Here is a 14,819-nt window from a genome sequence, read left to right on the forward strand (position 1 = left end):
GCGCCGCCAGGGGCTCACTGTAGGTTTCTAAAGTCTCTACAAGGGTACACCATACTTTACAAACTGTGTAGAGAAAGTGGCAAATCGTAGAGCTTAAAAAAAAAATTAAATGAGATTAACTGGCAATTGGTTTAAAATGAAGAAACTTTTTCATAAGTGTAGATTTTTACAAAAAAGGTCACTTATATCCACAATGTTCTTGTATTCTCCCAGCATCATGGAATCAGGAAATATCAAACATTGCAGAGCAGCCTTGCATATTTTATTTGTATGTCTGCCCTGCCACATAAATAGTAGGAGGTATGTGAAATAGTGTCCAGGTGAAAGGAACAGAGCCTTGCTTGCAGCTCTTCTGGCAATTCTCTTCCTAGATCAGCTTTGAGATGTTCTTATCAATGGCTAATAGTCTGGTGGCTATAGGCTACCAGAGATGCCTCTGAATACCAGTTGCAGGGGAGAGGGCATGCCATCACCTCTTGCCTGTGGGCTTCTCAGGGGCAGCTGGTGGACCACCGTGTGAAACAAGATGCTGGAATGGGTGAGGGGAGAATTGCTTTAAACCAGAATTCTCAAACTTGGGTCCCTGGGTGATGTTGAACCACAACTTTGATCATCCCCAACTACAATGGTAAAAGGCCATTGTGGCAGCTAATTATGGGAGTGGTAATCCAACATCATCTAGGGACCCAAGTTTGAGAACCCTGGTTTAAAGCAATGGGGTGTAGGAAGCAAAAGGTTTTGCTTCTCAGAGCTGTGCATTCCATTTTATATGCAAAAATATACCACCACTATGAATAGGGCAGACTTGAATAAAGTACATGCAACTGCCGTGTTAACTCTAGTTTGGACTGGGTTTTTTCTATGACAGGGATTGTAGATATTTTAATGTGTCTTGGACAAGGGGGAGAAACATACTAAAATTCTTCCACCTGGGATACAAAGTTTGTTTGATGGTGTTTATGAAAGGGAGAAAGTGATGAAAAGCAGTTATGGTAAATCTTGCCATATACATCCTAGTTGTGGGAAGGGTGAAACTATTACAGAATGGTATCTTATCTGGCAACTTCACGTATTTTGTATGAAATACTTCTAAGCTACTAGATTTGTTAATCACTGAATGTTACCTTAAACTTATTGCTGTATTCCTTGGTGCAACTCCAGATTTCTTTTTAGAGGATGCTCAAGAGATGGCTGCATTCTACTGTACCAGCCATGTTTTGATTGATCAGAATGGTTTTCTACAAGTATAAGCTAGCCCCTTGACTTGTTAGGCAAGACAGTCTGCTTTGTAACTTCATTAAATAGATATGTCTCTGAAGCCTCAAGGAGAGAATAGTTTGACAAACTTAACATGCAAGCTAAGACTGCCCCATCTGAGGTTTGGAAATATCACTAGCTGTCAAAATGTACATTTGCTATATTTTAATCATGGGGCACCTTATTTCTGTTCACTCGTGTCAGCTGGTATAGGACTTGGACCAACCACCCTATTTCAAACATGGCCTACACTTGGTGAACATGGCTAAGCTGAGAGCAATGCACTGTGCTGTTCTGACCTTGGAAAACCTGAATGGTTCAGAAGTCAGCTTACTGAAGAAGCCATAGCTGACAGCAGGAGAGATGGCATGCACATACCTCTTGCCTGTGGGCTCCCCAGAGGCATCTGGTGGGCCACTGTGTGAAACAGGATGCTGGACTAGATGAGCCTTGTGCCTGATCCAGCAAGGCTGTTCTTATGATAGCCTGACTTAATTATTCAAGAGTTACTCTAAAGGACTGCTCAATAGGACTTTCTAGAGTAAATTTAGTCAAGCTACCATGAAACTCTTGAGTCCTGTTCTCCTTTCAGAAGCCCATAGCAGTGTCAGATTTAAAATCTTGCAAATACTTGTAGTGGAAGTTGAGGGGGATGCAGTGAAAGGAAAGCAGTGTCCTTTGCTCTGCCCTGTTGCCTAACTGGTGAGGCAACAGGTGTCTGGTGAGACAACCCAGCTGGCAATCATAGCCCAGAACCTATCCTTTGCTGCTAGAGGTAGCTTGAGGAAATGTGTGCCTACACAAGGCTTCCCTAAGGGAGTGTTGAAGGGCAACAGAGGCTCATTCTGACCCCTTGCTATTTTTCTGCAAAGGTGGGGGAGAGTTCTTGTCCATTGTTTGCATGCATATCCAAGATAATAAGGGACAGACAATGAGATCATAATCGTATAATGCAAGAGGTGGGGCTTGCAGACATTCACAATACAGCTATGAAGTGCCAAATGGAGGTTAACCACTTTTCGTTTCTCTTGCAAGCCTTTGCCACTTGCTGTTGTGCAGTCCTCAGGTGCTCACTTCCCAGTGTGTTTGACCTCTGCAGGCATTTTTCCACAGTATGGATCCAAGTGCACTGTGTTATATAATCCTTGATCAGGGTTATTGTGACCAGTAAATGTGTCATGTTCACTAAGCAACAGAAGCACAATGGTAGCATGCTGGTGTTATAGTAAGATTTCTGCCATGCATACTACTTGTACTGTAAAATAAATAGAATAGCTTCCTCCCTAATCTGGACTAGTCTGAAGCAGCACACCAGGTTTCAGAGATTCTGGCTCTGAGTGGGAATAGCTGACAAAGTGACAATGCTCCATATCTTTAATATAAGAACTTTACACCATAATATGATGCTTAGAACCAGACAAAGATAGGTAAGGCTTTTCAGCATAAGCATTCTATAACAAGCTTTGCTCTGTACAAGCTTCTATATTAAGATCACAGTCGTTTCCCCAAAACATACTACCAGATCACTCTACTTTCCTGAAAGCTACAACACTATGGTGGAGGATAGGACAGTCTGTACTATAGTACTTCTGCTAGAAGTCTTGCCTCTATCCCATTCAACTGGTTCGAATTGTGTGTTGTGTAAAATGATGTCCAATACTGTTGGTATGCATCTATATAATAAACAGGTTTTGTAAGTTGTTCTGTTATCTGAGTTTAGAGATAGTGGGCATGTATCTTGTTAAAAATCAGTTTGTTTAATTTTACAAAAGTCATACTTCTAATACAAAAATAGTACTTTAATCAGTTTACCACAGAACAAGAATACAAAGTTACTACACAAAATGTGGCAATTGTAGAGATTTGTTGGTTATTAGTGTGGCATTATTTTGTAGTAACTCACTGACCTAAAAAAAAAAAAGTAAGATCTCCATGATTTTAGTAATTGTGAGAACAGATTTTTCCAGAAGCTTGGACATATGCCAGGAGCTTCTACTTGGAATCCAGTGTTTGATCCTGCTTCAGTTGTGTGTAGCAGCCTCCTTCTGGCTCACATCAGGCAACTTGGTTTGAAGGAAAGCATGAATATGGGGCCAGATCTTGTTGGTCTCTGTTCCAGAGAAAGATTTGAGCACACCTTTCTGTCTACAAAGCAAATGAGAGATTAAAGTCATATTTACCTCCACTGGGGCTGAAAAACACCTCCCTATCCTAGGTAAAAACTAAGCTGGAAATAAACCAAGCTGGTACATTTTTTTAAAAGCATGCATAGTTGCTAATTTTTAAATTAATTTTAGTAATGCATGCCCCTGACTAATAAAAATCCAGCTTAGCATTGTACAGAGTCAGACTTCTGCACTTTTTCCAAATCTTCCCCGTGTTTTCAAGCCTCATTGTGGCTATAAGGGCTTAAGGCTTGTGTTTTAAAACAGAATTTGACCATGCTGAACTCAGTACCAGAATTCTGCATGTGGAGGGAGTGTCCAGTATGCACACTAGTTCATGCACATTACAGTCTTATCTCTGTGACTATGATTTTCCTAGCTCAGAGGTCTCTTTTCTCATGCATTTCAATGGGAGAGTTTTCCCACATTTCCTAGGCTGAGGTCTGGAACTGCACACAGCCATGTGCACCCCAAAACTATTAGCTTCGTAAAGCAAGATGCTTTACACCATAGCAGGAGACCTATTTAAGGAGTAGGCAAGATACAGGTTGGCTCAATATTGAACCAAGTGCCATAAACTCCCATTGTACCATGTGGGAGGCGGCAGCATCACTTCGAACCTTTCTCCACCTTGAACTAAATGTCCAGTGTGTTAGCCTCTGTTGGGAAAGCAACAACTCCATGGATCAAGCACATGGGGCTCTGTACTAGCTCCAATGTTGACTTAGATCAGGGGGTTTCCACCCTTGGGTTCCCAGATGTTGGACCACGTTTGGGGGAACCCAAACTCTTTGTCCGGAAAAAGAGCATCTCTATGTTTGAAGCAGGGAAATCAGAGCAAGGGGGTGGGGCATGACAAGCACCATGTCATGGGTTTAAAGGTAGCAAAGAGGGAAGCCAGCGTGGTGTAGTGGTTAGAGTGCTGGACTAGGACTGGGGAGACGCAAGTTCAAATCCCCATTCAGCCATATTTGCTGGGTGACTCTGGGCCAGTCACTTCTCTCTCAGCCTAACCTATGTTGTATACACCAACTGGCAGCAGCTCTCCAAAGTTTCGGGCAGAAGGCTTTCCCAGCTTCCACCTGGAGATGCCAGGGATTGAACCTGGGACCTTCTGCATGCAAGCAGATGCTCTACCACTGAGCTGCAGTGTGCTCTACCCATCCCCAAAGGTGGCATACATGGGCCTCCCATCCAGGCACTGGCTACTTCAAGCCCTGCTTCAGCAAGGTGGCTGAACTGTGTGTCCTTAGACAGTGCTCCAGGACCCTCCTTTGTACAAGTCCCAGAAAGTATAGATCTGCCATGTTCCTCTTTCACTTTTTCCACAGAAGATCTGAGAACAACTCTGTGCTGCTGTAATGATTTAAGGAAGAAAGAAGCATTCTACCCTGAAATGTGTCTTGTAAAATAAGCTTACCGATAATACTCCAAGACAGGTTTTGTTTCTGCTTCATACGAGTTTAGCCTCTTCATAACTGTTTCTGGTTTGTCATCATCACGTTGAAAAAGAGGCTCTCCAGTAATATCATCTGTGCCCTGGTTATGGTAAAAGGCAAGAAACAGGCATAATACAATTTCACACTCGCTGGTCCAAATGTTATTTTACCCACCCTGTGAGTTTCAGTGGATCTGCAGAACAATTTGAATTTGGAATACATTTCAAGCTGTCCCTGTTATACTCCCCTTCCTATAATTTCTTAGCATAAGGAGTGAGTAACTCATAGCCAAATACTAGTTTTACCATGGATGTACCCTATATTTGTATAACCATTTTGCCCTCTCTCTTCCAATATATGGCAGATATATGGGTTGAAGGGGGAAGATGGCCTCTTAGCCAGGGGTAAGTTCAAATTTGGTTACCCCTCAAATATCTGGGCAATGATTTGCTTTTGTTCTCTTTTCCACCTTACTGGATCAGAATACATTGGTTCTTTCTCAGATAACATCCCCCAGGGCACCCTTCCTAGATGAGGCATAGTAAGAATCTATATATGGTTTCCAAAAGTGCTGAAATTTGAGGCTCTCATGGACAGAGAACCAGAATGCCTGCAGACAAGTGGAAGGTACCAGCAGACTCAGGGTGACCTGCAGATACAGTGCTGAGAAGAAGTTTATGAACCCCCTAGGATGGTCTGCATGTTAGCACAATTCATATTCAAAACATGATTAGATCAAACTAAACCCCGATGAGAGAAAGGCAATTCAAATGAATAAGTAACTCAGGCAAAAAGGATATATTTTGAATATTCACTCAGTAGAGTCAACAACAAACATCCAGAAGCCTTCCACCATACTTGACAGTCGGGATGGGGTTCTTACTTTGGAAGGCAGTGTTTGGTTTTCGCCAAACAAAAAGTTTGAGATTGTGTCCAAGGAGTTCATTTTTTGTATTCATCTGTCCAAAACATGTTATTCCAGAAACCTAGATGACCTACAAGGCTTCTGGATGTTTGATTTTGACGCTGTTGAGCGAATATTCAAAATATATCCTTTTTGCCCATGTTACTTATTCATTGGGATTTTCTCTCTCTCATATATCAGGGTTTACCTTAGGATCAAACCATGTTTTGAATAAGAATTGTGCTAACACAGAGATCATCCTAGGGGGTTCACAAACTCTCAGCACTGTATGTCAGTGTTCTAAAGAACTGAAGAAAAAACCCTAAGGGAGCCCAAAAAAACCCCCAAATTGTTGCCATGTCAGTCAGTGGGATGGAATGTTTGAGCTCAGACAGTTAACAGATAAACATGTGGGCAGTGGTTATGAACTTTGAAGCAAGTTGGAAAGAAGGCTTGGAAAAAAAGAACAGGAGATTTATCAGGCTGAAGAACACTTCCTCAAGACAGCCACAAGGCCTTTCTGCTTTGAAGCAGGGAAAAGGTGTCCAAAGCTCTTTTGTTCTCTCATCAGCCATGTGTTTCTGAAGGGGAAGGGCTCTGAAAAGGAGATGGGACCCGCTACCAGTTAACTCCCCCACCCACCACCACCAGTTACATATTAAATGAGAGCCAAGCTAGAGCAGGCTCTCCTGTCTTTGTTGCTAACTTTTGTTTTTTCACCCTGCTCAACTGCAGGCTCAGGTAACACTTGCATACCAGGGATATACTGAAACAGTCTGTTGTGTGTCCATATTGTTTTGATTAATAAGAAAACAGAATATACCCTGCAATGACCTCCATTTAAAACAGGAGGTTAGAAGCCCTTAAGCAGAGATGTGATGAGAGATTTTTGGTAGCAAGTTAAAAATATCACTTCATGTTCTCAGGCTGTACAGATCACAAGAACTTAGCAACTCTACGGTCCCATCTACAGGGTCCCATTCCCAGCAGGAGCTATTCTCTCCCACAGTAGAGAGAATAACATACAGTAACTGTTTTGAGTGGAAACAAGAACAAAAAGGTGGCGATAACTGTCCAGTGCAACCATGTAGAAATGAGTATCACTCACAGGGACTTTGGGAGGATTGAACTCAAGGTTGTAGACTCTGCCACTGGCAGGATGGATCCAGCGTGCAGTCAGCCGTTGTCTAATAGTTTCAAAAGGCACATCTAAGTCAATCACCATGTCTATTGGACATGCTTTATCCAGAGCTTCAGCCTGGGGAACAGTCCTGGGGAAGCCTGCAAAAAGGCAAAATGCCACTGTAGAAGTCTAGAAACATAGAAATGAGTTCTTAAGGCGATGGAGTCCTGTTCTCATGACAAGTGTCACTGCTTTCCACTGCAGCATATAGCTTGGCTGAGTTACTTGAATCATCTGGAGATATCTGCTTTCTCAAAACAGCTAGTCAGTGTGCCTACTTTCTGGGAATGGAACATTGGTTGGATTGTGTGCATTTAGTAATGGGTAACTGATAGGCGAGAGCACTTGCCTTTCATCAGGAAGTTGGAATGGTATGATACAACATTATAGCCATTTCTGGTTCCATTCTTATAGAACCAGTTTAAAGCCTACTTGCAGGTTACATACCAAACTTAATATGCCATTGCAGTTTAGTCCGAAATCAGCCAAGGCAAACTGGTCATAAATCCAGACAAGGCACTCCTGACGATGCTTCAGATTATGTCCCCCATGTCTAACGTGCCTCTCTTTAAAACAGCAAGTTTATAACATAATTATATGAAGCTGAATGGAAGTACTTGAAATAATTCTGTAAGTGAATGGAACTGTAGTTGTGAAACAATTGGCAAGTCTTTAATAACTTTAACTGCTACTGTCAAGTTTGTCCAATTCTTCTTTATTGGTTTCTCTTACAAATACTCTGGTTTGATAGCTTGTTGATTTTACTTTTGTATCCTGCCTCTTTTTTCTAATGCAAACCCATGTATATATAGGCTGTCCTCCAAGCATATATTAAACTGAAGCCTCCAAAACATTTCTCCCCGCCTCTCTATATTTACTGTATGGAGCAGAGTGTTGTGGGCCCATAGCTCAGTGGTAGAGCGTCTGCTTTGCATGCAGAAGATATCAGGATCAATCCCTGCCAGCATCTCCAGGCAGCTAGGGCTGGGAGAGACTGCCAGAAGCCTTGGGGTGCTGCTGCAAGGCCACTCTTGGATGGCCAAAGAGTTGCTACAGAACTCTTACCATCTAGCAGCAAGTGGAACTGCTCTACTTTCTTCAGTTCACTCAGCATCAGTTGTGTCATAATATCATCAGGAATCAGGCGCCCTTGATCAATGTATGACTTTGCAAGGATACCAGTTTCTGTGGAAGTAAACACAAAGAGAAAGCCACCTTAAATATGGAACAATGCAGCTTGCCCTAAATTGTGTTTGAACTTTCTGCTTTTCACCAAACATTTCTGCCTTCCTGTGGGGAGAGAGAGAGCAGAGAAAAGGAGACAAGTCATCATTTCAAGAAACTGGAGATGTCTGCAATATGACTGGGTCAGAGTCCAGCTGTGTCCTTTACACATCTGCCCATCAGGGAATCAGTTGCTGAGCAATGAGGTACGGGCTCAAATAACCTCCTGCAGCAGAAACACGATGGCCTACTATGTTCAACATAAATATTCTATAGTGCACCAATTCCTCTTCATGAGTTTATTCTTTGGAGGGGAATTTTATATGAAATGCTTCCGCATTAAGGTAGCATGGTTGAATATTTTTCAGTTTATTCTTAATTCGCGTACAGGGCGAGTCTGGATAGGAGATGGTTTTCCTCAACATGCAGGACAGATGCTCAACTAAGTTCCCCATCTCCTATCAACCTCCCTCCTTACGTTGCCTAATTCTACAGCCTCAATTGCCTCCTTATTCCACTGTCAATTCATGTGTGGCCAATTGCTCACCACAGCCTTTGACAGCTCCTCTTTTCTCTAGCCATTTTTTGTACTTACTTCCACAGCATCATATTTAGAATGAAGATGCACATCCAGCCAAGTTCAATGAGATACATTTGAAACATCTATCCTTAGTACTGCACCTCAAAAAGGCACCTATATATTTAATATTTCTTAATGTGCATTATTTGGCCAATCCCTTTCTTCAGGCACTTCAATTCCTGTAATCCTCTTTCCTTGGTTTCTTCTCTAAGGACTCAGCTGTAGAGAGCAAGTGTGCCTCTTCCCTTTCTGTAATCTCCCAGCACTTAAACCTTTGCATGTTGACTGCACAGTTGCAGCTAATCACCACTTTCTGGACCAGAATCCACACCCACCAACACCCCTGTACAAATACCGGAGGGCCAGCACCAAGCCCTTTATTTTCCTCCTTCCCACCAGCATGCTTGAGCTGTCATTTTAATTCCCCACGATGTCTGAAGCAATGCTATGTTGGGGGCACTGCGGAAGAACTCAAGACACACCAGCACTAAGCCTACTAACCCAGCCAGGGCTCACTGAAAGGCACTTTGCCCAGGGCCCCCTTAAGTCTGGAGATGGTCCTAGCTTTGTTTACTACTTCCAAGCCACCATCCATTCAGATAAACTGTTCCCCATGTCTCTCCTTCACTGCACATTTCCAGCTCAAATTAGATTGCAGTACTATGAACCTGACCTGCAAGTGGGACTTTTTCCAAGTAAACTTAAATAGGTCAGGACTGCACAACTTCAGCTCTCCCGCAGTTTTTGGGCTACAACTCCTACCATCCTCAATTACCATGACTAATAATCAAGGGTGATGGGAGTTGTAGTCCAACATCTGCAGGAGGACCAAAGTTGTGCAGCTCTGCCATAGATCTTGCTTCCATATCCATGCACGGTTATAAGGGCCAAATATTTTATTTTTCTTTATTTATTGTTAGATTTATATACCGCCTTTCATTAAAAACAATCCCAAGGCGGTTTACAAAAGTTAAAACACTTATAATAAAAATGAGGTAATAGTATTAAGCTAAAAATATAAAAACAAATCTGATGTTAAAAATAAACACATAAAAGTATACATGGATAAAAACACACAGAAGCAACAATAAAACAATCATGTAAAGGCCTGGATAAAAAGCCAAGATTTCTAAAAACTGTGACGGCGTCCGAGGAGTGAATGGCCACTGGGAGAGCATTCCAAAGCTTGGGGGCAACAACAGAGAAGGCCCTGTCCCACATGAACCCCCCCCCAGATGATCTCGTCAAGTGGGCAGAAACCCTTGGGAGCAGGCAGTCCCTCAGGTATCCTGGGCCCAAACCATTAAGGGCTTTAAAGGTCAAAACCAGCACCTTGAATTGGACCCAGAAACACACTGGTAACCAGTGCAGCTCTTTCAAAATAGGTGTGATGTGATCACACCGGGCAGCTCCAGATAGAACCCTAGCTGCCGCATTTTGTAAATATGCATACATAAACTGTAACTGAACCTACCAGAATAATATTTCCTGTCTGTCTTTTTGATCATCTTATCCTCGCCTTCCATCCATGGCATGCTTTTGACCTCATTCTATTTCAGCTGTGAACTCCTGGGGATTGTTGACTTAAAGCATATCTATGAACAACAATGTACACCACCAGCAGTGAATAAGGGTACCAGCACTGGCACGCATGTCAGTTCTGCAAGGGTCAATGCTAGTGAATGTTTAACTTGCATGAACTCCTAACTCTTGCAGTGTATACTTAAACTGGCTAAACGCCTCTGATTCAACACCACATGATATGTGAACAAGGCAGAGCAGGGAAAGGGTGAGTAACAAGGAGGACATTGAATATCTTTATGTGCAACGTTACAAAGTTGCATGAGGCTCACAGGTTGTATGTGTGTACACATACACCCCTCCCTCCCTTCAAGTACAAAATCATCTATGTCCACATTCCAAGACTCAAACGGTTCTGCTCACATTCAAGATGTGAAGGAAAAGAAGCATGTATTATATTCAATAAGTGACATGCACTATCATTCAAAAAATAACCTCAAAGCCATCCCCTGTGGACAGTCTAGCCTAGGGAACTTCAGAAGCTATGTTCTCAGAAAGGAGACCCAAGATGTGAGCCAGCAGAGGGCCTCAATGTCACTTGTCAGATTCTGACTTCTCCTTGGGGCCTGTCTTCTTACTATAGATTCCCTCAGGGCAGGGGATGCAGCACTTGGATCTTGTGCACCACACCTTCCTCAGCAAGAGTGGTTCTGCGAATTAAACATGGGGCTTTTGAATGAGCTTCAGACTCTGTGGTCTGCTGCACTGAGGGGTGATGAAGGTACTACACTTTGAATAATGGAAGATCTATCTATCAAAGCCAATTCATTACACAAGAAACACAGAAGCAGTGTTGTTCTGCATGCCACAGGACTAGGGACAAAGAGCAAAGCCTGCTGCCTTCATAACCTGTTCTTGAGCTTCTGGTTGGATGCTATTGAAAACAGAATGCTGGGCTAGATAGATTTGAATGTATAGTTACTTGTATAGGCCACGTTTCTGACACCTGGCCCATAATCTTAGAACAGTTCACTTAAACATCCCTTCCACAAAAAAATTTACAACACCACACCAGGTAAGGGAAAGAGCTCCCAGGTCTCATGAGGCCAAGCAGAACACGTCTAGTTTAGTTCATAGGAACATAGGAAGCTGCCATATACTGAGTCAGACCATTGGTCTATCTAGCTCAGTATTGTCTTCACAGACTGGCAGCGGCTTCTCCAAGATTGCAAGCAGGAATCTCTCTCAGCCCTATCTTGGAGAAACCAGGGAGGGAACTTGAAACCTTATGTTCTTCCCAGAGCGGCTTCATCCCCTGAGGGGAATATCTTGCAGTGCTCACACATCAAGTCTCCCATTCAGATGCAACCAGGGCAGACCCTGCTTAGCTATGGGGACAAGTCATGCTTGCTACCACAAGACCAGCCATCCTAAAGATCTTAGTGGAGCAGGACTTTGGTCTGATCCAACAGGAAGGACACCTCTTAAATCCTTAGCACGTGCCCAATGCTAATTAACAAGCAAAAACTGGCGAGGCAAACTTTTTGGGTGTGCCAAAAGTCAAGTCCAAAATATAAAGCAGGACCCCTTTAGAAAGAACAGAATACATATTTGAATTCCCCCACTACACTCCCTGTAGCAGCAGCAGAAGACAACCTTGGCTCTTCGGGGGTTGTCGAACAATTCCTCCCTTCATCCACAGTCACAATTTATGGTGGCTGGGGATGGTGGGAGTTGTAGTTCAACAATCGGAGAGCCAAGGTTGTCTACCCCTGCCCTATAGCACATTGATTATTGAGTCAACGCCAATGTTGTGTGGGAAAGGGAAGTGACAGGGGCATATGACTGACTCTATGCCATGGACAGGCCCATAGGCAGGACTGCCATATGGAAAAGAGGACAGGTCCAGTGTTCCTTCTAAAGTGTGTGCATTTTTTGCACACACATTTTTTGATGTCCACTCAGTTAATTTTAGATCCCACTCAAGTGGAATCAGGAAGGCCCCATCCTGAATGCATCTGCACACACACTGCCTTGATACTGCCACCCAGCACAAATCTAATTCCGCACACAGATTAAAAAGTTTAGAAAGAACGCTGGACAGGTCTCCTATACCTCCCAGAGATGCACACAAGAGGGAATTTCAGCAGGCTCAGCTTGTCCACAGTGGGGGGGAAAGCTACACCTGCTGGAATTCCCTCTTGTGTGCCTCTTTTAAAAGCACAGGAGATTTGTCTTTTCCCATAAGGCAGCCATGCCCACAGGCCCCCCTGCCCCTCCCCAGGAGGAGTACCATGAACTTCTAGCTGCAGACGGGCCACCTCATGTGTAGTTAAGAGCTCCGCGGCTTTCATGATTCGAGACAAGTGGCACTCAGATCCAGTTGATGCCTTCAGAACCTCAGCCACTGTACAGTATAGCAGCCACCTTCTTGTCCAGAGGGGCTCCTCCCTCAGCTGCAGCCTGCAGGGCAGGCAGACATCTCACAGGTATGCTTTCCCTGCACCCATCGCGGCTCTATACCAATAAAAGGTGGCTGCGGCTCTAAAGTTTCTGCCTTTAATGCACAGAGGAGCCCTGTTAAGAAAAAGCAACAGCCGCCTTAACTTCCATTTCTTTCCTGAGCCTCCCTTCCATAGCCAACACCGGCACCCAGTCCCAGATGTTGGCAGCCTCGAGAAGGCTGCAATTGATTGACTGACTGATTGATTAACTGATCAAGTGCCGCGTCAAGTCCGTGTCGACTCTTAGCGACCACATAGATAGATTCTCTCCAGGACCGACGGCCTGCCTCCAACTTGCGGTCCGCATAATTCGTTTCACATTCTCTTCTACTGCATGCCCAGCCCCACGCACCCACCCCCGGGCTCGGGCTTTACCTACCTGTCCTCTTGTTCATGTTGTCCCTGAGCAGATCCCCGCTGGAGAGATGTTTCAGGGCGAAGTGCTTGACGATGCGGGAGGACACGGTGCCTTTCCCGGAGCCAGGCGGCCCCATGATCAAGGCCCGCAGCAGCGCCGCCCGCACCACCATGTTCGGAACCGTTTCGTGGCGCGGGGGCCGGAGAAGCGAAGCGTCTGCTTGCGCCCAGGGAGCGGCGACTCAGCAGCAGCAGCAGCTGTTGTTATTGGTGGTGGTGGTGGTGGTACTTCTCTGCCGCATATTCCGAACCCGATTGCGGAGCACAAGCCGTCGCCGCGGCAGGCGTGACGGACGGAGACCGACTTACTTACTCTGAGAGAACAAACTGCGGGGCAGGAAAGGGACGGGCAGCCTTGACGCGCTCCTCCCCTCGCTTTAGCCCAGCCCAGCCTCGCCTCCCACGTGCATTGCGCAGACCTCCCTGACCGAAACGAACAAGGCTCCGCTTCTCTCCACCCTCTGCCTCCTCTTGAGTTTATCCTTCTCAAAGATTCGACACCTGTTTCCTATTTGTGGGGAAAGAAGGTCAAATGCAGGTGTGTGAGAGAATTAATCTGTGATGAAGTGGCGTCAATCACGCCTCTTCTTCATCACCGATTAATTCATTCACAACAAAGATCGCCCACCCCCGGGGGAACACGGATATCATCTATTCAAGGAATCACACCGTGGTCATGCTGCACTTTCATAAAAACTCGAAGATCGCATTATTTAGTCTTGCTAAATAAGCCAAACAAGTGCATTGCTCCACCCCCTCCATCCCACCCCCGCGTTGTGTTTCTAAGGACGGCCAGTTTGTTAAATGCCGCTGGACGATCACAAGGCACGAAAAAAAAAGCGCACACACGACAGTTTTCTGTTTGTCCTCTGGGTCTGGCATCGGGAGAAATACTTTCTCTGGCCATGAAGGTTCCAATTAGCTGTCATGGCTACTAGCCATTGATAGGTTTGCCCTCCATGAATTTGTCTGCTTCTAGCTAATGGCCATCTCCAGAAGAAGCATTTCCAGACAGTTAGCCACCCGGAGCATACTATACCCGCCCGGTGCAATGTAAGCAGCTGTGAGCACCGTCTGTGTGTTCCTTTTAACTAGGCATCCATGAGATTGCTTGTGTAACAACCACCCATAAGGTAGCTGGTATGTTTCCCAGACCATGGGAAACACCTATATCGGGCAGCAGCGATATAGGAAGATGCTGAAAGACCTCATCTCCTATTGCGCAGGAGGAGGCAATGGTAAACCCCTCCTGTACTCTACCAAAAGAAAACCACAGGGCTCTGTGTGTGCCAGGAGTTGGAATCAACTTGACAGCACATTACCTAATTAGGCCTTGCCCTAACCTTAATCAGCAATGCTCTCTTGGACGGATGGGGTTTTTGACCCTAGCACCAAACCTACAAGGGCAGCAAGAGGTATGGGGAGAAGTTAACTAATTACAGAAGTTAAAGCAAATACTGGGAGTCTCTGGAATGAGGGAGAATTATGTGGGCTGAGGCAGTTCCAAAGCAGAAACACTGATTTAAGGACAAGAGAGCAGGTAGGCCTGCCTGGATGCCTTCCCAGTCTGCACAAATGCCCGCACCTGCTCCTGTCCTGACTGTTTTTTTGACACAGTCTATGGT

At 44.6% G+C, this 14,819-nt stretch overlaps 1 protein-coding gene across 2 annotated transcripts; it reads right to left on the reverse strand.

Moving 5' to 3' along the window:
• Positions 1-2,993: 2,993 nt before the first annotated feature.
• Positions 2,994-13,652, reverse strand: AK3 (adenylate kinase 3). Of its 2 annotated transcripts, XM_053295947.1 has the most exons (6): positions 13,157-13,291; positions 10,227-10,347; positions 8,014-8,133; positions 6,874-7,046; positions 4,843-4,961; positions 2,994-3,402 (listed from the first exon to the last, which is right to left on the reverse strand). In XM_053295947.1, exons 2-6 carry the CDS (start codon positions 10,285-10,287, stop codon positions 3,279-3,281), a joined length of 597 nt encoding a protein of 198 aa, XP_053151922.1. In that variant the 5' UTR covers positions 10,288-10,347; positions 13,157-13,291; the 3' UTR covers positions 2,994-3,278. The 2 variants fall into 2 exon arrangements, with proteins under 2 accessions (XP_053151922.1, XP_053151921.1); XM_053295946.1 differs by lacking the exon at positions 10,227-10,347 and having other exon boundaries at positions 13,157-13,652.
• Between the last annotated feature and the right edge of the window lie 1,167 nt (positions 13,653-14,819).

This window comes from Hemicordylus capensis, chromosome 2, assembly GCF_027244095.1.
Source record: "Hemicordylus capensis ecotype Gifberg chromosome 2, rHemCap1.1.pri, whole genome shotgun sequence".
In the NCBI taxonomy this organism is placed as follows: Eukaryota; Metazoa; Chordata; class Lepidosauria; order Squamata; family Cordylidae; genus Hemicordylus; species Hemicordylus capensis.

Bases quoted from the DNA above. Each gene is read 5' to 3' on its own strand.
- AK3 (XM_053295946.1), bottom strand. From the start codon at position 13,307: ATGGTGGTGCGGGCGGCGCTGCTGCGGGCCTTGATCATGGGGCCGCCT. The intron at 4,962-6,873 runs GTGAGTGATACT...TACCATAACCAG, and splicing joins TCAATCCTCCCAAAGTCCCT to GGCACAGATGATATTACTGG. The intron at 3,403-4,842 runs GTAAGCTTATTT...TTTGCTTTGTAG, and splicing joins CCTGTCTTGGAGTATTATCG to ACAGAAAGGTGTGCTCAAAT.